General features: G+C 49.7%; 1 protein-coding gene across 1 annotated transcript in view; it reads right to left on the bottom strand.

Annotated features, from left to right (window-relative positions):
* The window catches only part of LOC146232748 (transient receptor potential cation channel subfamily M member 3-like), a 95,756-nt gene that overhangs the window by 67,466 nt on the left and 5,161 nt on the right, over nt 1–23,129 (bottom strand). Inside the window, 2 exon segments of the mRNA XM_084690011.1 lie at nt 13,468–13,627; nt 13,754–13,971. Of these exon segments, the coding sequence (XP_084546137.1) occupies nt 13,468–13,627; nt 13,754–13,971 (378 nt within the window).

Raw genomic sequence — 23,129 nt, 5'->3', positions numbered from 1 at the left:
TCGCCGATGGAGAGGGGTTAACGCTGGTTTTTTTCCAGACCGGTGGGTGAGAGCCCCGCTGCATTGTGGGTACAAGTGCGTCTTCCGTGTCTGGACGGGACTGATAACGCGGGGGGGAGGAGGGGGAGCTGGCGGAGGATCAGAGAGGGACCCAACCCACCCCCCCGCGACTGTCCTCCCTCTCTCATTCCAGCCCTTTCTCCTCTCTCGTCACTCCTCCCCCTTTCTTTCTTGGCTCTCTCTCAGCTCTCGTTCTGTCGCGTCCTCCCCAGGCTCCCAGTCACGCTTCTCACGGCCCCTCTCTTATTCTACCTCTTCTCCTTCATCAATGTGACACCCCTCTTCCTTTGGCTTCGGCCTGTCCGGCACCCTTTCCCGGTCCTTGTGTTTCTTTCGCCTGCAACGATACCAACCCCCCCTCCCCTCCCCTCCCCACCTCCACACCCACACTTTCCCACACCTGCTGCAGGTCTCCCTCGCCCGTCCTTCTCTCTGACCTTCCTCCACTCTACCCTTCCCTCTCTCCCTCCCTGCCTCCGTCCCTCTGAGGAGCCAAGCGCCTGGCTGACAGGCTGCGGGTGGAGGCTGAGAAGATCTGTCTTGTTGTGGGGTATTAGAGAGAAACGCTCTCCATGACAGGGAGCGAGACAGAGAGAGGTGAGGGCGGCAGAGAGAAGGAGGGAGAGGCGGGGAAAGGCAGAGGGAGGAAGGATGGCGGGTGAAGAGAGAGGGAGCGAGGGAGGGACAGAGAGAGATCTCGATAATTCTCTTACACGGAGGTATTAGATGGGATTTCGGAGGCACGGCGGTTTTAGAGCCCGGATAAATCGTAGCGAGGTGCCGTTGAGCGGGAGGCCACATGACGGATGGCCGGAGATGAGCGTGTTACAGGGAAGGTTCTAACGATTAGACCGGACCAGTCGCCCCCCGGCCCCCCGCCCCCCTCCTTCTCCCTTTCTCCTTCCATTTAGCACTCCTCCTCCTTCTTCCTTTCCATCTGCTTCTCCCACTTCTCCTCCTGCTCCCTCTCCTCTCCACCTCTGTCGCTCTCAGTCATACCTTGAACCCTGGAGGCCGTGGCACTCCTGATGGCGATGCCAGGATGTAATGAATCCAAAGACTGACATCCCATGCACTCCTGCACTGTAACAATTTGCCAAGAAGTTGAATTGCTTTTCTCCCCCCGCCACACTCCCCCTCTCCCAATTGCCTACACCACAACACCCCCCCCACCCCCACCCTCACCAATATATCCAATTCCACAGGGAGTTTTGAAACCCAACGTGCATATAGCTCGAAACAATGCAATGGCAGACTGCGTGTTAATAAAGTAACAGCATGCGTGTGGATGTACGTGTGGTTATGTGTGTGCGCGTGTGTACTCTGTGCGTTTGTCTGGACACCTTTCCCCAGCACTCTGTTGGGTGTGTGGATATGTCCCTGAATAGCTCTTTTACAGCTGCACTAGGGTCTATTCCTATCTTAGCTTGTCTCTCTCCTCCTCTGAACCAGGCCAGCTCTGAACCAGAGACAAGCGCCATTCATTCACTGAACTTGGAATCCATATGCCCCCCCCAACCCCCCCCCCCCCCCTCCAATGCTTATGATGTATGATGGAGGATGAAGGAGATTTGAGCTTATCCTAGTTCGACGCTTGGGTGCTTTGGGATGCCAGGCAGCCAAACAGAAGACCGACTAAAAAGGAAACGGCAGACCACACAGCTCGGTGACGGGGCCATAAACTGTAGAGCCCCCAGATGGCATCTTTCAGTGTCACCGCTGAGACGACGGAGCCAGGCCCGAGGCCAGCGAGGAGCCACGACGGCCGCCTCGTTCTCTAATGACCAGCAGCGAAAACAGAGCCCCGGAACATTCCGACAGAAGAAGACAAGCCGTTCGTATGGCAGCCTGGTCCCAAAAACAAGGGGGGGGGGGAAAAAAACGAACCGGGTCAAATCGTAACACATTGTCCTTGTCAACAAGATGAGTTTGTCTTCAGCGTGTCAGACACTAGAGAAGTAGCTCAATGCCCAGGCTTGGGAATGGTCTCCACACCTCCCACGGTCTGTCCTCCCTCTCTCTCTTGGCTCAGAGAGACCGCGATGGACAGCAGGAGGAATACTTTATCGTTAGTCACGCGGTATTCTCCAGTCGCCGTCCAGCCTCTATACACTCTAGGTGGACGTGTAGGGGGGGGTGAGTGTGTGTGTGTGTGTGAGCGTGTGTGTGGATGGTGTTTTCTGTTTGCCAGGTAAAAGCCAGAGAGAAGGACGGCAATGCACGTTCAAAGGAAGAAGAAGCGAGCGCGCTTTCAAACGAGCTGACGTTCCAGCGGAGCACCCCAAAGACAACCCAACAGCGTGCGGTGAAACGCCGCCAGAACCGCCGTCGACGTCCGAACGACCCATTCGCGCGCCGCTCTCGGTTTTCCTCATTCAAACAGAAAACCTTGGAGAACGTTCCATCTTTATCCTTTATGCAGTCGTCCAGGCCTGTCAAAACCCTTGCTCCCCCCTATCGACCGCGTGTGGCGACAGACTGCTTTTCAGACCCGGCGAATGGCCCAGGGTTGTTTGGAAAATGTCATGTCGGTCAGACCGACGTGGTGCTACTGTAGCGAAGGTGGCAGCCCATAGACGCAGACAGAGTGAGTAGGAACCAGCTGGAGAGAAATGCTCCCTTGTTGAGGGGGAATTATGACAGCCGACGATGGCAGAGTCTGGTTTGAAGGATGGTTTGATATAGTTGCAGCAAACTCCTGGGGGAAGGAATGGGCGGAGAGGGGGAGAGGGGGAGAGAGATAGATAGAGAGAGATGAGAGAGAGAGAGAGAGGCAGGGAGGGAGGGAGGGAGGGTGAGTAGGTGGGCCAAAAATAGCTTTGCGTGGCCATGCTGTTTACTCTCATTTTCCATGTCCTAATATCCAATTTACAGGCACACACACACATCCACACGTCAACGAGACTGGAAAACACACACTCGAGCACACACACAAACTCATTTATATTCTGCACCACCTGTCTAGGCAGCAATGCACACACATGCAGGTATCCATGCGATTGACACATAGCCTCGACTCACACACACTAACACATACTGTGCAAGCCTGTTGTTAGCAGTACAGGCGCTAATAGCACCGCCAGAAGGTTTGTGCAGTAGGACTGTCACACGTGTTGAGGCACCATTGCACCAGTCAGATGAGAGGATGGATGGAGAGAAACAATTTCCCCGCTCTGCATTAATCCACAAGAGGGCTGCTGTGACACGAGGATCCAGACTATTTAACCGGAGCTATTAAGCAAGAGGAAGGCTTAATGCTGCAGGCAGCTTCAAAGGCCCCCAAGACACCAAGGGAAAATTGTGTATGTGTGTGTGTGTGTGTACGCGTAGCTTCAAAGGCTACCCTGGCCGTACAAAATGGGCTGTGGTGAGTCCAGCAGGGAGATCTGATTAGGGATTTCAATCAGGGTGGAACCGGGACGATTTCAGAGTCAATCTAAAACACGTGATGACACGTGAAGATGGTTCAGATGATCTTGTGTTACCTCTGTCCTCTCTTCCCTTCATCACAGCTCAGCAGAGGACGTTGTCATTTGAATCCTGACTTTTCCTCCTCCGCAACTCTCAGATTTGCATAGTGTTGAGTAAAGACAGTGAAAAGAGTTAAAGACAGTGCTTTGCTTTTATTACAGTGGCTTTATCAGAGTGCACCAAGACGGCAACAAATACCAAAAAACAAAGCTGGGCTGGGTGTGTGTGTGTGTGTGTGTTTATGTACCCTCCAGAAGCACAATACTATTAGAGCAAATTCCCCACGCGATCGTTTCATTTGCTCAATTTATCAATGGGAAACCCATCCAATGGATTCTAACTGTTTCAAGCAGCCTCGTGTATTTCACAAGCTTGTGAACCAAATACAAAGTTACCGGGGGGGGGGGGGGGGGGGTGGTCCTGGTGGTGGAGGAGGGGACAGGGGAGGGGAGGGGGTAGTTCAGCAGCTGACTCAAACCTCTCCGATCCGGGAGAGACTGGACACCTTTGTCGCCATGCAGGTATGGACTTCGGCAACAAAATCCCAATTGGTCCCACGAACGCGGAGCAGTCGGCCTGGGCGGGTGGTCCCGCGGCCCTGAGAGTGATGGATGGGGGATCGCGCCGGGGGAGCGCAGACGCAACGGCCAGGCCTGGGAGGTGGAAGGGGGATCGCCGAAGGTCGTTTGCGTCGGTAGATGTTCTCAAGCGCTAAGAGACATGATGGATCTGTCTATCGCTCCCTCGTCAAAGCTCGGGGAGGGAGGGAGGATGATGGATCTGGGTGGGTAAAGAAAGAGAGGGGGAGGGAGAGAGACAGAGAGAGAGACAGAGAGAGAGAGAGAGGGGGGGAGAGAGATAGAGAGGGGGGAGAGAGAGAGAGACAGAGAGAAAGACAGAGAGAGAGAGAGAGGGGGGAGAGAGAGAGAGAGAGAGAGAGAGAGAGAGAGAGAGAGAGAGAGAGAGAGAGAGAGGGAGAGAGAGGGAGAGGAGAGGAGAGAGAGAGAGAGAGAGAGAGAGAGAGAGAGAGAGAGAGAGAGAGAGAGAGAGGGGGGGGAGAGAGAGAGAGAGAGACAGAGAGAGGGAGAGAGAGAGAGAGGGGGGGGAGAGAGACAGAGAGAGAGAGAGAGAGGGGGGAGAGAGAGAGACGGGGGGGGAGAGAGTGGGGGGGGGGAGACAGGGAGTGAAACGGGCGTCGGAGGGGCGGAGATGGAAAGTGACGGAAAAAAAGACAGATAGAACGAGGCAGAGAGACATTCAGACACGGAGAGGAAGATCGGAAATGACGGGCCAGAAAGAGAGAGAGAAAGAGAGAGAAACAGAGATAATAAAGCTAAGAGATAACGTGAAAATATGAGATGACGAAAGACAGAAGAAGGGAAGGGGGGGGGGGGGGCGGAGTTGTTCTAAAGCTCTTTCGCATCAAAGCAGGCAGTTAAAAGACCCTCCTTGCCTGCTGCCTGTCTGTCTCTTTCCAGAAACCCATTACACTGAGTCACGCCACAAAACTGGGGCAGCTAACGCAACGCCCATCCCGAGTTCCATACAGTCGGAAGGAGGCTGCGACGCGATGACGATACCTGGCGGGCCCCCACCGCCACAGCAGAGCCAAGCTCCCCCCTGTTGGCTGGGCGGCGGTCCCAGAAGGCCGAGGCAGGCTGTCTCACAACCGAGCGGTTCAGAAGCATCTGCAGTCCCATGAATGACAGGGGGCCATTGTCCAGACAAAGGCAGGATATGTCTCCCGCCTCGACAAGCAAATGCCACTTTATGAACCTAGCGGACTGGTTTCCACACTTGGTATTCAAGGCGCTCTGCTTTTATCCACTGAGGGGTCGAACACAGCCAGACTGTACCAGGGATTATTAAGGACATGATCTACTCACCGTATTGCTCGTGAAGACCTGATCTACAAATGTAGTATTAGCCGTGAAAGAAAACCTTATCTTAAAACAGGCTTTTTTGGATCGCATTGATAGTATTGTATACGGCTTCCAAAGCTGAACTCCCACCAGGCACAACAGCACATAGAAACTGGGCCAATGCTGTGCGGTATGCATGCGCTGTCCATGGTGCTGATTTCCAGACTGTGGCTTATTGTGTTCCAGCTGCACCAAATCATCCCAAACACAAAGGCAACACTGATTAGAGACCTGCGATTACTAGCTCTGCCCCTTTAGCTGACGCAACGTCTTGAATTGATTCGCTGTGACTCGAATCAATGTCACCTGTTGGAGGGGTCCATTGCGGTTTGTCCTTGGGTGTCTCTGATACGATCAATGTGCACTTTGGAGGTAAACACTCCTCTGGTTTTACCTCCAAACCCGAAGCCCTTCTCCGCGATCTTAACAGCGAGTGTAATACAAGGGGGAAAGGCAGGACGGTCAATATCAAATGTGTTGATTGTTGTTGATTTGTGGTTTCACCACTGGTCTTCCCGACAGCCAATCAATGACCGGCGGTAAATCTTGATCTGTGCGCGCACATGAACGCACAACCGGTCCAAACAACACTTAGCGTTGAAAGGATGAAAGAAAGAAGAGAAGAAAAACAGACCCACACATGCGCAAAAACGCAAACACACACACACACACACAGCACACGGTAAATGTTGTGCAGTCTTACATGCTGATGTCAACTAGCCTCATTCCACATTGGAAACACACGCCCTAGGGGAGGTGGCACTCAGTCTAATTGATTCGACTGATTTAATAATGTCCTATGAACCCTGCCTTCTTCCTGGAAGCGTTCCTTTCTTTAGTTAAGAGAGTAAGCTTGGCTGTACTCCTGGGGTATGCGCGGGGTGAAGGGGTCACAAGGTTAAGGCCCCTTGCACCTGTGATCAACAGGTCACGTGACACAGGCACGTACGTATGCTCGTGTAAGTATGCACAGGCACGTATGGGGAGGGGGCAACGGGATCTCTGGCCACCACGGGGGAGGGGTCACCTTGTCCTGTCGGAGGTGGGAGATGTTGGCTAAGCCTCCGTAAACATGGGTGGGGCCAAGACCTCGGGATCAGACAGGCTACGAGAGTTTGTTAATACTTGTCTTTGTTAAGTGGGACAATTTAGGGCTAGCAAGCAACAATGTCTGGAAGCGGGGGGGGGGGGGGGGAAGGGGGAACTCAGGTTTGGGAGTTATGCCAAATGGGAAATAAATGTGTCAGAGCGTTCAAAGCAACAAAGTCTTAATTGTCAGCTTGTGTTCTTCGTTCGCCCTCGTTAGCGAGATAATGTCTTAATCGTGATTTTATGGGCGTAGCGGTGGATTGATTGAGACGTCTTTCCGTGGAGCTCCTGGAAGACCCATCGAGGTTTACACGCCGAGAGGGTTTCCCTGGCAACTCGTTCCCCTACACACACACACAGCTCAGCCTGCCAAACAGCTCACAGGATGTTCAAACATGACTTCCCCTCCGCTCGCCATGGCCTGCAGTCAGGACTGGGCGGCTGTGTGGACAAAACACCAGATATGTTGGAGGTGGGCTGCCGGAGCAAGACGGAAAACTGGTGGGCAGGGATCACCAAACAAACGAAGCCTTGCTGAAATACCATTGGCATCGTTGATGTTTACTCAGTGTGCGAATCACAACAATGACAATCGGGAGGGTCAGGTGGCTGAGCGGTTAGGGAATCGGGCTAGTCATCAGAAGGTCACTGGTTCAATTCCCTGCAGCGCCAAATGACGTTGTGGCACTTCACACTACTTGCTACGAGGGGAATGTCCCTGTACTTACTTTAAGTCGCTCTGGATAGGAGCGTCTGCTAAATGTAAATGTAATGTAAATGTGAAGGGAACCAGCACAGGCGCTTGCTTTTCAGTGAACTGAAGTCTTACAATCCCTACAGTCTCTTGCTTGTTTAACGTAATGTATGCAGTCTGTAGATTGTGTTGAATCCAATCCATTACACCAGTTCATGGGGCACACACCACTAAACAACTTTTGTAGTTAGAGCCACCAGCAAAATATCCGAGAGCAAAACTTATTAGCTAGCTAACTTACTTTTTTCTTGCAATTTCTCACTACGCGGTGGCTACACTGAGTTGATTCAACCAGCTTCTGTAGTGCACACTGGTCACTCGCGGGTAAGTGTTTATTGAGTTATAGCGAATTTTACTATGGCAGTGTAATACTGTGTGTGATATTCCCTGCCATAAAGTCAACATTTCTGTGTTTCAACAACCTGTTTTTGAATAAATATGGTAAATATATTGTAATATTAACGATTACAGGTAAGAACGATATGTAAATGCATCGACCCCCCGATCTGTTGATTTTACCTCTTTTGGGGGGTCCAAGTCTTAATTAGGGGGGTCAGACCCCCCACGCCCCCCCATAATTCGCACACTGTGTTTACTGTAAGATTGTTTATTCCCTTGACATTATTTGTTTAGGAATATATGTACTGTACATTTACTCAGTGGTGCAATGGAACTAGGGCTGCAATCTGAGCACCCAAACTCCCAACTACATAAACAGTTATGAGTTTCGAAATCACAAGACAGGGCTTATTGAATCAGCTAATCGCCGCTTTCCTAATTAGTGATGAATGGGAACCATCCCATCTTAATGATGAATCTGGTCTGTTCATGAGGCACAACATTTGCTCTCCGCTGCGCGGCGAGAAATCTGCTGCAGCGTCGCAGCCCGCAGTTTAACGCGCAGCATGTGCGCTCTGTTCAACCTGCTGATGGGCAGGAGGACGAACACTCGTGGGATCAGGGAAATGACTAGGAGAGTTTTCCATGATGTTACATAACTGAACACTCGAATAGAGGTTGATGGTGTGGTTAGGTACAGTGGCTGCGCGGTCTGTCCGGTTTGCCGACCTTTTTTCTACGTGCTGATTGAAAACGATCAGGCCCTCAGTACCGTAACTGTCAAAACAGCGACAATCACCCACTGTCCTCAACTGTGCGACATCACTAACGGTGCTGTTGACAGCTCTTATGCAACAGTTAACAACTGCTGCAAGGTGTGTGTTCTATTTTTAACTCCTCGTGAAACTTTATATACGTATCGCGCAACATGTTTCCTAAAGAATGACTACCCTCCACTAACACATGGACAGATGGAGCGCCACCTACAGATAACGCTGTGTAACGGCCCTGACACAATCATTTTGAGGATGAACAACATGACAGAGAATAGTAATGACAAACATGTACTTAGTTACTGTAACTAGCAATTGTCCCGCAGACCGATTTTCTCACCTGTGGAGATTTTCCGCACTGCAAGTGTGCTCGTTTATGATATGCAAATGCATTTCTAGCATAAGAGAGATATATTTATTTCCTTGGCGTCTCCCTTTTCCATGAATTTTACATAAGATGGGGTGTTATCTAAGCTTTGAAATGCTTTCTGTTTATGAAGCACGAGATGAGCAAAGAGAGAGAGAGCAAGATGGAGAGAGAGAGAGAGAGAGAGAGAGAGCAAGATGGAGATAGTGAAAGACTAAAATAAAGAGGGAGGGAGGAATGGGAAGGAGAAAGCCAGAGAGTGGCAGAGTAGAGCATCTGACACTCATAGGGTTAGGGTTAGGGTTAGGACAGAGACAGAAAGGAAGAAAAAAAGGAAAGGAAAGGAGGTGTGAAGCCAATTCACTAACACCCTCTATCAGATTCTCTCTCTCCAACGTCAGAAAGATGGTTGGAGAGGGAGACATGATAAAGAAGCAGAGAGGACACAGGCAGAGATTACAGAACAGAGAGAGGCGAGGTTGGTGTCAAATGAAAGGAGAAAAGATACAACAAGTAAAAAAAGGGAAGAGATGGGTGGGACAACAATGAAAGAGAAAAGAGAGAGAGTAACAGCGAGATGGGGAAGTGAAAGACAGAGCAATAAAGGGAGTGAGATGTGAAATGAAATAGAGAAGGGATGAAGGCGTACACGGTCCGGAGATGAAAGAGAAAACTGGACGGATATTCAATTTGAGACTTTCACTTCAATTGTGTTTCTATGTATCACCCCCCCCCCCACCCACCCACCCCCCACACACACACCCATCACCTGCCACAGAAATGCCGACGGCAGGCCACTGAAACCGAAGAAACATTGTTGGGTGTCGGTGACAAGGACACGCCAATACTTCAGTACTTCTCAGTCAGGTCCTGTTCAAAGACGAGGTCAAGAGCTCTCCCTCTGACCCACGAATCCGGTAGGGCTGGACAGGTCGAAACGCCAGCTAGCAGACCCGCCTCCTAATCTGATAGGTTCGACCTACATCGGCCTATCAGGGTGCTGGAATAAAAGCTCGAGGAGTTTGGGTATTGTTCACGGAAAAGAAGGGTCTGTTCTGTCGTCTCTCATTGTGCAGCCACTTTTCATTCTCCTAATAGAAAAATATTCTCTCCTGGGGCAGACACTTGACCAATTGCTTGTTATTTAAAAGGTCAAGGGGAAATTATTTTAATGGGAAATTTAATTACTTGCTGGAAACTAATCAAGACAAACTCGATTTAGAGTCAGTTAGGCGAATAATGAATTATAGCATAAAGTGTACTCTACTTCCCCTACAAAGCTGCCTAAAAAGTCAAAACGGTTTTGTTTATTCCCAAACAACCCCTCCTTTTTTCCGTACAACAATTTGCTGTGAGTTTCCGTGGCTCTTACAGTATTTATCACCAAACACCATAACTAAGAACTAACTACACCAAACACCATAACTAAGAACTAACTACACCAAACACCATAACTAAGAACTAACTAGACCAAACACCATAACTAAGAACTAACTAGACCAAATTCCTCGGCACTGAAGCAGTAAGACAAGGTGTGTGGTTGGAGACCAACACTTATGTGTTGGGACAAGGAGGCCTCGTCACCACAAGGTCGAGACCTCGACTGAATACTGAATGTGAACGTGTAACGATGACGTCATCTCGTTCGCGGCGTGGATGTTTGGGTTTCATTGGGCCAGAGATGAACACAACTGATCACATGGCACATGGCATGTGTCACTCTTCACCACCAGCAGCAGCAGCAGAACCCACTGTTTGCTGTCACTCCTTCAAACAAACTCAACATTTTTCCCACGATTAGTAAAAAAATAAAAAAATAAACGTATGTGATTTGACATAATTTGACGTAACGGCAACCAACTTTATCGACGTAGGTTCACTAAGAAGCCAAACAAGAAGACTTGCTATCTACTATAAAGCGTTCAGTTAGCCAAAGCTGTTTTCCTGTTGGTGTCCCTGAGCAATTTCCTAGGAAAATACACAAAGACCTCTGGATAGTCCATTGGACTGTCCAAACCATTACATATTAGCCTAGCTCAGGCCACCATGCATGGTCAATCTCCAAATCAATCACTATTCATCAAAGGGCCAGGTGAAGGGAAGGGGCTCTCACAGTCCGAATGACCACCACTCTGGGTCAGCCAAGCTTAAAGGGCACCTGGCAGTTGGGACGGTGTAACCGTAGCGACGCATGGTGGGGGTGGGGTAATGGCTTTTTGACAAACTGCCGGTGTCTTCAGACATATCTTCGCCTGGGTGTGTTGTCAAGTCGGGCTGTGTGACAATCGCTGACATTCAGCTGTGTGCATGCAGAAGGGAGATGACTTGGATTCTCGTGAAAACCAGCGCTCTCAGAACACAGGTGAGCTTTTGCACAAAACCATGGAGAGCAGATGGGCAGATCCAAATGATAGCATCACATCGAAACCCCTGGTTTGATAGCCTGACGTTGTCACACTCATAATTCTAGTCAGAACATGAGTCTGATAACTCTCCGTTGGGCTGTGACTATGGGGCGTGTTTCAACCAAACTCGTTAAACAAATGCCTCTTCGCTCAATTGGATAGACCTGCAACCAATCAGAGCAACGTAATATGCTCTTTGTCGAAAACAAATTCAACCCAAGCGCTCTTTGGTGACGTGGTTAATTACGTTACTGTTGATCATCTGTCCATCATCGTATAAAGCCCGCCCTGGCAATTTCATTGGTCCGATCAGCTCCTGTTCGGGTATAGTTTTTCCGCAACCGAGCTACTCCAGACCCAACTTACCATTCACATTGTTTGTGGGCGGGGCTAAGTTGGGCTGGCAGCCAGGCTACTGGTTTGATACAAGACGCCAAAATAAGAGGTTTAGCCTGGCACAGAAAGAAGGCATTAGCTCACACGGTAGCGAACCACTTCCGCCACGACAGCATCAACCCACGTCGATCAGCAAACCTGAATGGAGGTGTGCTGACCTGAGTGGAGAGCGGGAGACATTGACGGTAAAGACGAAGGTGTGTTTGTGTTGGCTATCTGTGGACTCCTGCCTGTAGAAGCGACCTCACCATCTGTAATCCTCGTGCAGCTAAAGCAGCCTACTCTCTCACACTGAAAATTCACAGTGTGAGACACACACGCGCGCGCACACATGCGCGCAGGTGTACGAATCATTAGTCAAACATATTTAGCTTTCACACTGCATGCAATCACATAAACTGTGCTCCTCTTCCACGTGTAGGCACACACATACATAACCTAGAAGCACAGACGCGTCGACACAACTGAGAATGCATTTCAGGGCGAGCAAGTAGACACTCGGTTAACAGGGGGATAGGAAGGAACTTGGCATGCAGAAATGTGTCCACGTGAGAGGGCTGTGATGAACTCAATATTCAAACACACACACACACAGATACTCAATGTGCAACTGCACGTCACTAACCACTGGCCCCCATTTCAAAGAACTCTGGAAATGGAAATGGAACTAACATACATCTTCACCCATGTGTTGTCACACTAATACTAGTAACAAATATATATATATATATATATATATAAACTGCAGGGTATAGGCTGGTTAAAGCCGGTTTATAATTGACAAGACGTGACATAATGATCTCCATAAATACATTCCAGCAGGCACAACAAAGCCTAGAGCCCCCCTTGTAGACTGTTCAGGGATAAGGAGGTTGGGGGATACAGTGTCATAATGCCAGGATGTACTCTGTATATCACCCTTAAAACATAAAAACCACACACACACACACACACACACACAGAGGCTCACATCTCACACACTGTACCCATTTGCGAGCCCACATGCGCTGACACACACCTGTGCATGCGAGATAAAGCTACAGAACATTTGATCTTCCAAGCCAAAGCGAAAGGCTAATCAAAATACGCATCACAACCCTGCCCGAGCCCCGTCAAGTTTGTAGACCCACGGGGTGTCACGCATCTTCTGCATACATGCAGCAAGCATTTCAAAGCGTTTCAGAACAGCATTTCAAAGCCTGTCAACATTTTTGTGTGAGACGTTTCCGTGCAAGGTAGAAGAATTTTTTGAATGAACTTGAATCCTCACCCCCCTTTCTGTTCTAAAAGGAAATATTTCCTTCTCTGTGGTTTTCCTGCCTCACTCTCTCTTTCCAGTGGTCTTAGCCCCACACGCTAAGGCCATCCATCCATAGTCACCCTTTCACCTTCAGCTTTGACCTCCCTGACTCAATTTGTACACCCCTCGTTCACTTTTACCCCTTTATTTCAGTCCCTCCCTTCTTCACCCAAACCTCCCCAGGCAGTCTCTCTCTCTCTCTCTCTCTCTCTCTCTCTCTCTCTCTCTCTCTCTCTCTCTCTCTCTCTCTCTCTCTCTCTCTCTCTCTCTCTCTCTCTCTCTCTCTCTCTCTCTCTCTCTCTCTCTCTCTCTCTCTCTCTCTCTCTCTCTCTCTCTCTCTCTCTCTCTCTCTCTCTCTCTCTCACACACACACACACACACACACACACACTCCCCCTCTCTGCTCTGCACCGTCTCTATCTCTGTCTCTCTGAGTCTGTTTCGGGCAACAGCTCTATCCCAAATCTGGACGAAACCTTTATCCCTCGTGTTCTCTCCTCAATCTAAATATACCTCTCACACACTTCCACATCACACTCTCTCACACACACACACACACACACTCACACACACCCCCCGCCCTCTGGTTACCTTGAGCAGGCGTACGGAGGGCAGGAAGGCAGCGTGGCACAGTTTCCTGATGGTCCAGTTGAGCGGCCGCGGAGCGTCCAGCTGGTTCATGATTCCCGCTCCGTGACGGCCTCGGCCTCCCGCCGCCGCCCGCCGTTCCCCGGCGCCGAGAGCGCGTCCCCTCCAGGGGGACAGAGCAGAGGGGGGGTATCCAGCCGACAAGAGCTCAGGTCCCAGAGCATGACCCCCAGGTGGAGCACCGGACCCCCAGCCGCAGCCGCCGTCACCCTCTCCCGGTCCCCCTCACCCTCCCTCCCTCGATCCCACCCCTCCCTCCCCCGCAGAGCCACAGGGCGCGGGCGTAGGAGCCCCCAGCTGGCTGAGCGAGCGATCCGGGAACCCTGTTTCCACCTGCAGATTCCCCTGAGGCTCCCAGATTCCCCCGGTCCCCACTGAAGCAGTCCTGCCAGCGGCCGGCGATGGAGCATACGTTCCCAACCGGCGGAGCGCGGCAACCACGCGGAGCTCGACCCCCGCGGAGAAGAGAGGAGGAAAGACGAAGGCAGAGGAGGAGAGAGAGAAGGGGAAAGGAAGAGAAGAGAGAGGGGGAGGAGAGACGCGGAAACGGATCGGAGCGCGCAAACTGAAGCAGGTTGACGGGGGAGCGGACGCGGAGATGTGAAGCTGCACACCACTGTCTCCAAGACGAGGGAGAGAGAGAGAGAAACGGAGAGAGCGCGAGAGAGACGGAGGGTGGGGGGGGGGGGCTTGAGCAAGAGAGGGAGGACGAGAACGTAGGAGGGGGAGTGAAGGGAGATAAAAAATAAAAAAAAGACTGTGGGAAAAAGATGGGAAAGCTATACCAGCGTACGAGGGAGGGAGAGAGGCTAGGGAGCCTAGTGAGAGAGCGATGGAGTGGGCAGGACGAGGTAGAGGGATGGAGTGTTCCAGAAACAGTCCTTGTCATCGGAAACAAAGAGCAGGACCTAATATGTTAACACAAATGTATGCAATCAAAACACTGCTCGTCAATCCCCATGCCTATACTGTAGCAGTCTACAAGGTCAGAAGCATGAATAAATCCCCTTTCATGCCTCTCCAAAAGACGAGAGATCGGAAACTGAAGCGTGAAGACAATACCATGGTATGGGAAACTCTATTAATAGTTATTTCCTTCTCTGTTTCATTTCGTCCTGTCGTTCAGAGAATGTGCCTCTCCTCTACGTACAGAGTCTGTCCGTCACCATCCCCCTTTGTTGTGTAAGATAGAGAGACAGAGAGAAAGAGAAAGAAACTGCGTGCGTAAGAGAGAGAGGGAGAGAGAGAGAGAGAGAGAGACAGAGAGAGACAGAGAGAAAGAGAGAAAGAGAAAGAAACTGCGTGGGTAAGAGAGAGAGAGGGAGAGAGAGAGAGAGAGAGAGACAGAGAGAGACAGAGAGAAAGAGAGAGAGAAAGAGGGAGGGAGGGAGCAATCTGTGAGCCCCCCTTCTAGACTGTTACGGAATTAGGAGGGGGAGGTGATTGGGGGATACAGTGTCATAATGCCAGGAAATACTCTGTATATCACCCCTAAAACATAAAAACCACACACACACACACACACACAGGCTCACAGCTCACACATTTGCAAGCCCACATTGCACACTTTCCCTCCCACCCTCAGTACTGTGGGGTCCAGCAAAGAAACAAATGTTCAATCCCCTCTCCATCCATCAAAATAAAAATAGATACATAGTCCTGAGGCTATTGTCTGTTGAGATGTCTATACTACGGAACACAATACTCCTGATTTCTCATCACTTTGCATCTCACCTGAGAGGTGACTTGGTCTGCATCAAGTAGCTGCTTTTTCGATGTCTTTATCGATTGGCACACAGTCCCCAACACATTTTTTATATTTACCATCCTACATTTTCCACGGGACAAGCTGTGACCAAGCAGCTCTTGGGGGACTTGTTCAATACGCACAATCACAGAAAAGGCAAGCGCCCCAGATGAAATGCAAATTGTGATTTCCCTCTGTGAAAACCTTGGCAAGTTGAGACTAGCTGCAGACCTAATAAGCATGATGAGAACCCCTGTTTGAAGGATCAAAGCGTCAAGGGGGAGTGCAACGAGGGTAGATGACTAATCAGGACGTTGCCTGTATGAACGAACACACACTCGCTGTGCGAGCGCTAAGTGTTCTGAGAAGCAAAGCTAACATTAGTTGCCGGACCACCCATATCTCCATTAGCGAACAGTTTGCTAGGTTAAGCAGCAACGGCGAATAATATCGGTTCGAGTCATATCGACTTTGTACATCAGTGTCACCCTGTCTAAAAATGGTGGACTGTGAGTCATGTGGGGTCCTGAGGGGAATGGCTGGGTTCGGGGAGTGACATTTAGATGGGTCTCTACCAGGTCTACTGCCCTGGAGAGGCTGGGCCTCGTGGGGGAGCTGTGAAGCGTACATGCCGCGTCCACGGAGAGGTGGGGAGATCGAATCGGCCAAATGAGAGTGAGGAGAGGGAGCGATGGAGAGAAGATTGTGCTCTGAGCCCTAACCGACCTGACACTCTCTCATTTACTCAGGTCAGGCACGCGCACACACACACACACACACACACACACACTCACAGGCACACAAATACGCACACCTCACTCTCTGGGTTCTCGATCTAAATCTCTCTCTCTCTCTCTCTCTCTCTCTATCTCTCTCTATCTCTATCTCTCTCTATCTCTATCTCTCTCTCTCTCTTCTCCACCGAAACCCCACAACCACCCACACGCCAGTATCATTATGCACCCAACAGACCACATAGCACATATCCATCACCAGTCTTACACACACACACACACACACACACACAGTGGCGGCTGGTCAATAGAGGGCGCTAGGGCGCCGCCCTCCCTAGTGAAAAGTGTTTTAGATTTTTGTTTTTCATGTAATATATTTTCTAAACAATAACTACTCATTTTAAGCATAACTGTGTTAAAAATACACAACAAAGTGTTGTGTGTATATAAACTAAAATTCTGTTTTGGGATAAATTTACTTCATGCTCGACATCTGGGGCACGAGAAGAAGCGCCCATCGAAACGCCTACCAACCTGTTGGCGATAGGTGAATTGCTGACCGTTGCTAACAAGAAAAACATATTTAGCCAATCAGCGTCCTCAGAAATGATGCTAAAGGGCGCTGGAATTAGCGCCCCAAGCAGAGTTAGAGAATATAAGTGATTTTGCGACTTTAGGGCCTACTTAACGTTATTGAAAAAGAATGACTCCGGACCGGACTTCAGACGTTCTCATTTCTCAAATTCTGTCAGATATCCTCTCCAAAATCCCTTTGAGAGGAGAACTTTAGTGGAAAAAATAAAAATGAAAGAGTTTGGCCCAACCTGACATCAAAATTACACATTCGAGTGAAAAGGGTAGAGGTAAATCATACACAGAGGTTTCTCCCACGAGCTACAACAGAAAGGCCTGGCTAGCTGGAGGCAGTCATGTCAATGCCTTATTTTTGCTTCTCGTGCTTGCTTTTTATAACATTCGGAACAGATACCGCATGGACTGTTACAGGAGCTAAGGACATTAAACATTTATCTGAGAAAACAAAACAAGTGCACAAAGGCACACATGGAGAATATCATCCATGTGTGCCTTTGTGCACTTGTTTTGTTTTCTCTGATAAATGTTTAATGTCCAGAATACAATCAAGATAGCCATGCTAGGCAGAGACAATCGGTAAGCAACTGGACGAAGGTCACCGGATTGAGGTGAGGAGAAACAACGAAACAACAACACAGGCACGTTCTATCAAAGATAATTGATTGTGTTAAATTAATTTATAAATCCTTTAGTTTACAATTTAGTTTTACAGTAATAGTTGTGTTGTGTTTCCTAATAATACCAGGGAGAGTGGCTCAAGTGCCCAGAGTGTAATGATATTTATAGTCCACAAATGTGGAGATTTGCCTATAGCTGTGTGCATTAATTACATAATTAGCCTACTATTTCACAGAATACTCGTATCATGCAGATTGTGTTCAATTGTATTAGGATGGTTACCGAATTGGCGGAATATTTCACAGCCCCACCTAGAATAATTTTCACCAGCCGCCACTGCACACACGCACACACACTGTCCCATTGAAAAAAAAGTCCAATAGTAGCCTAGTGTGTGTAGCATGTCAGAAACCTGAAAACCATTACCATTAGCAAGAGATGTGTTGAATTCATTGTGTTTCTTTTGACGATTAAAAAATAACCGCCTATCTTTTTAGTTTTCTTGAATATAGGCACGAAACATCACTGATTCAAATTACAATGAAGTCAAGCCCATGAACTAGTGCGTGTAAATGACTCTCAATGCGTTTCTTCCAGAGAGAGACATGAGAGTGCAGACGTTTGCTTTTGAAAAACGTGTTCCCCTGTCTCTCTATTCCTCTTTCTAAGTTACTCCATCCCTCGTCCCCTTTCTTGTTCCCTTCACTCAGTCTTTGCCTCAGTATTGGTGATACGACAACTCAGGTACGCTCCTGTCTAGATACTTTGTTTGACTCGAAACACTGTACTGCGCTGCACCTGTTCAGTCACTAGATGGCAACCTACTCACCAACATCCACAGATCCCCTCTGAGTCAGCCACAGTCTCACACTCTCGCTTTCAACACGGCCTTCGTGTTCTGTGATCCTCCTGAACGACCAGCTCATCAGCAGCACTGGCGACCTCCAGTTCCCACAGAGGACGCTGCCTGAATACGGTGCTGCAGCAAAGCCGCTCGAACGGCGAGGACATGTACATCGTTCGACAGGAACTGAGTTCATTCACGGTACGGCCACCAGGGGGCCTCAGTTCAACACCGCTGCAGCCATGGGATTGAGTCGGTTGTCTGTCTGGCAGTTTTCAACAGTCGAAGGAGACAGCAGATGTCCATCTGCAGTTTAATTACCAGCGCACACAGAGGACATTAACAAGATGGAGGCAACAAGACCGGGCAGGAGCTTACAATCGTTGACAATTTTTTGTTCAATATTTTGTTATCACCTGTCGGGCTTTCCACTGCAGAGTGGGAGAGTCTGTGGGGTGGATATACTGGCAATCACAGAGTCATTGTTCTTGTGTTGGAATGAGGTGAGAGATGGGGAAGTCACAATAAATGCACAAGAGACCACAAATGTCACACTTTGACTGATATTATTGTCAGGAAAACTCGGCAAAGTGGAAAGGGAATTTTTTCGTGGTACAAAATAAAAAAACATCGATACACATGGTATCAACAAACATTCAGAACGTGATCAAATAAGTCCACCCTCTGCAATTTCCTTACCATAGTTTGGCGTTTACCTTGTCGTTTGAGACTCTGGATGGGATAGGACTAGCAAAGTTTCTGTGTGTGTGTGTGTATGTGTGTGTGTGTGTGTACAGTATCTGTGACGGTGTGCAATGTGCTGGTTTTTCTATCAGCCAGTTATATCTCTGGCCAGATATCCGCCTCTAGGACCTTCTTTGACATGTACTATTTGGACGCTGACAGGTGTGAATGCAAACCCCATTTTCATCTGTCACTCACACATACGGACTCTCTTCCTCTCCACTCGAGTCTAATGACTGTTATGGAAATGCGAGGTGTCTCTGTGCGCGTGTGCGCGCGCATACAAGCCATTACATCTTCTGTACTCTCTGTTTTCAAATGTATGTAAATCTGCAGAGCTGCAGTCTGCCTCGAAAAGACTTTCTCCGACAGGAACTCGGGGAGCGGCAGGAAATAAACAACAGAATCAAACGCAAGCGTCCGCCTGTGAATGAAACCAGATTGAGCTAAATTACGCGACCAAAGTTCTCAATTTTGTCGAAGGGATTTGTCTGAAGACTAGGTGCGAGTGTGTGTACGTCTGTGTGTGTGTCTCTGTGCGCGTGTGTGTGTGTGGGTATGTACCTCCATCATCTCCCTTCCTGTGACTGGAATCTGACTGAAGTAATGTAATGACATCCCAATGAATCCCCCCCACCACCCTCACCCATGCCCCCCCCCCTCTCCCCTCCCCGAGGCAGGAAGTGCTCTGCTGGGCTGAGCTCTCTCCTGGAGGAGGGAGGGAGGGAGGGAGGGAGGGAGGGAGGGAGGGAGGGAGGGAGGGAGGGAGGGAGGGAGGGAGGGAGGGAGGGAGGGAGGGAGGGAGGGAGGGAGGGAGGGAGGGAGGGAGGGAGGGAGGGAGGGAGGGAGGGAGGGAGGGAGGGAGGGAGGGGAGGGAGGGAGGGGAGGGGGGGATTACCCCCCAGGACAGCTCTGCCATCTCCCCAGCCTGCCTTACTAGAGCTCCCAGTGGCCACGCAGAGAGCATCGGGCCTGCCCAACACACCCTGTAGTGTAGTCAAGTCCAACACTGCCACAGGCGCTTTAAACCGCGCAGGGAATTGGCCGGTGGACCGTACGAAAAATGCAAAGCAGGTTGCCACGGCAACACACCCATTTCTTTGCCTTTTATCATTTCAGGTTTTTTTCCTCCACAAACTTTGCAGACGCAGAGAACTTTGCGCTTGCGTCTGAGCCTGCGTCCAGATCGTTCGGGTGGAATGAAAGGTCTGAGACCCCAGTAATCATGACACATGTCCAGCTTCTCTCTCTGCCCCCTCATATCAAGCCTTGTTTCTCCTTGGTTCTCTCTCTCCATTATTTCTTCATTATTCACACTCTTTAGCTCCCCCCATCTTCTGCCCAGTCCTACCCCCCTCCCTCACCTCTCCTGTCTCCCCTCCCTAGTCCTCCTCCGTTCCCCTCCTGTAAGGTACTGGCAGGCATTAAGCCAAACAAATGCGGTAATACGATCTTCAAGATATCATTTTTCCAAGTAGCCCCTTCTAAAACACTGGCGCCTGTTGCAGCTGAACGTCATCAAAGGGCACCTGGCAAGCCTCGGAGGTCGTGCCACAAGGACTCGCGTCAGAGAGAACAGCAGCGAGATGAGATGCAAACATACATACACGCTAGAGATGCTAAAGTAACAAAAAGGTCAGCTTGGCTGATGTCACGGGAGTTTGAATTCCGTCAAGTCGCAAACAAAAACCTTTTAATGCCGTCAGCGCGCTCCCTGACTGAGAGACCTGTTTCTTCCCACCTGTTGAATATGTCAATGCGCCTAGCAAATAACTGGAGCCAGGAAAAACTGCATGGTAGCCCAGCAAACATGTCAACATCACCTGGACACAAATGATCATGTTGAGCCATGGGGAAACTTCCAGTAAGGTGTTAGTGAGGGGGCAGTGGCTCCTTACCTGCCAGTGGAGGTTAACAAAGAGTTCAGGCTAAAGGAGCCAATTAAATCACAGACTGTGTGTGTGTGTGTGTGTGTGTGTGTGTGTGTGTGTGTGCATGTGTGGGTGTGTGTGTCAGTGGACATACAGTAGGCAAGGGGAGGACATAAATGCTGAACAGCATGATGGAATTAGAGAAGCAACGTCCACATAATTGGCTTTGAATAATGCATTAGGCTAGCAATAATGGCCCTCCAAAAAGGAACAATTTATTTTACTACAAAGCCCACGTATCCATTTAAACTCACAAAGCGCCTATCAATCTTTCATCATCCTACATAAAGTACATGAACAAACCACAAATGTCGTTGTCTTACGGTAATCAAAATTATTAATTGAAAGTCTGAATAATACAATAATAGCCATGGGAGCAACGTTTTGGTTTCGATTGAACTTCTAGAGATTTCCTACAGTCAACTTCTATAGGCATGTATACACCTCGGTTTCTGGCCTTCAATTCCTGTGAGAGGATTTATACTGCTATTAGAGCAGGGGAAGAAGACAATGGAACACCAACAAACGCTCATCACCCTCCTCCTACTGAGGCAGTAACAGCAGCCAGGGAGAGAGAGGGAGAGAGAAGGAGAGAGAGATGGAGAGAGAGGGAGGGACAGCGAAGCAGAAAGAAAGAGAGAGAGAAGAAGGGAGAGAAGGAGAGAGAGACAGAAAGAAAGGAGAGACAGAACGAGGAAAGAGATGTAGGAAGTGAGAGGAGAGAGAGAGAGAGAGAGAGAGAGAGAGAGAAAAGAAAGAAAGAAAGAAGGAGATAGAGAGAGAATGAGGAGAGAGAGAGAGGGAGGGAGGGACAGCGAAGCAGAAAGAAAGAGTGAGCGAGAAGGAGAGAAGGAGGGAGTGAGAAGGAGAAAGAGATAGAGAGAGGGAGAGAGAGAGAGGGGGAGAGGGAGAGAGAGGGACAAAAACAGTCAGAGCAAGATAGAGGGAGAGTAGAGGTTGAAAAAAAGGGGGAGGGAGGGAAGGGAAGGAGGTAGATGAACAGAAAATCGAAAGCCTCTCCTGTGACAATAAAGACAGGTCAGGCCACCCAACAACGATCCTCCATCTTGCACACGCGTGACTCGTGTGTGACTGGGCGTGTGATGCGCTTGGCGCTGAGGTAAGAAACCCAGGCAGGGACTTCCCCCCTCTGTCTGTCCCCCCTTCCTCGCCCCTCACTCTCCCTGGGGGAAGGATCCGGAAAGAACCCATCTGTTCGTGGCAGCTCCACGACTCGCCTAATGTAGCCCATAGAAACCAAGACTGGGGATCCATAAATGCCAGATTAGCTCGACCGCCATTCGACTGATCTAATCCCCCCTGAGCCAACAGACCACGGGTGGATATACCTCTACATCACAGCCACACGTAATGAAAAGTCACTCAGCGCACATTTCAGCGCTCCCATCACCCAGAGTGCTTCTTTTAAGACGAAGAACTCTGAATTTGTATCTCTGAACTCTCGGTCAGTGCCCATGTAATTAAACTGCAATTCCAGATGACCTCCAATTTTGTGACCCTGGAGTACTACACGTCCTTTAAAGTGATACTCACTTTTCGTAAAGTGAGTTGGTTCTTTGACACCGTCAATCAGCTTGATGCGTTCATGAAATCATGAAAGTGATGAAACTCGCGACAACTTCCTATGAATTCACATGAGGAAGCCGGTGTCTAGAGGCCAGCGATTGGCCAGTCGGATAGCAGTCTGGTGAGCCTCTGGCTCGATGGCTACTGGCCTGGATGCAGTCAGACAGTCAGACAGTCAGACAGGGGGAGTAGATGATTACCGAGACCAAAAGAGCCTAGGCTGAATTAATGGATCCATCTTCATTTCATCACTCCCACTCAGCCATGAATCTGTTCATCCGTAGTATCGACCCCAAAGCCACACACACACACACACACACACGTCACACACCCACACACACAAATGGCCCCGCCGTACAACTCTGGATGAAAAACAAACGCCACATTCGCTTAACATCCATTCCGCGTTCGCTCCCGAGGCCCCCCCCCCCCCGCCCGGGGGTTGCCGTGGCAACGGGGCAATTAGCGTCTCCGAGGACCGACGCCATAAAAGGCGGAGCTGGTGGGGCCGCGGGGACGAGGTAATGGCCTTTATGATGGCGTTTACTTTCCCCCCCCCCAGCCACACTCACAGCTCGCTGCTGACAGACACTTCGATACCTGGAGCTGAGGCCCGAGGATGTCGATGACGACCCCAGTCAGACAGAGAGGGGATTTACCGACCAAGAGGAGGATTTATAAAGGGATGAAGGGATTTATCCCTGTATCAATAAAGAGATAAATGGCATAAAGGGATTTAGGTTTTGTATCTTTTGTGGTGTTTGGCGAGGGGCCCCTTCCGTGACTGCGCTCGGTCGTGATGGTCG

This window comes from Hypomesus nipponensis, chromosome 24 (genome assembly GCF_054491055.1).
Source record: "Hypomesus nipponensis isolate SF chromosome 24, ASM5449105v1, whole genome shotgun sequence".
NCBI lineage: Eukaryota > Metazoa > Chordata > Actinopteri > Osmeriformes > Osmeridae > Hypomesus > Hypomesus nipponensis.
This window is presented reverse-complemented; position numbering and strand designations above follow the sequence as displayed.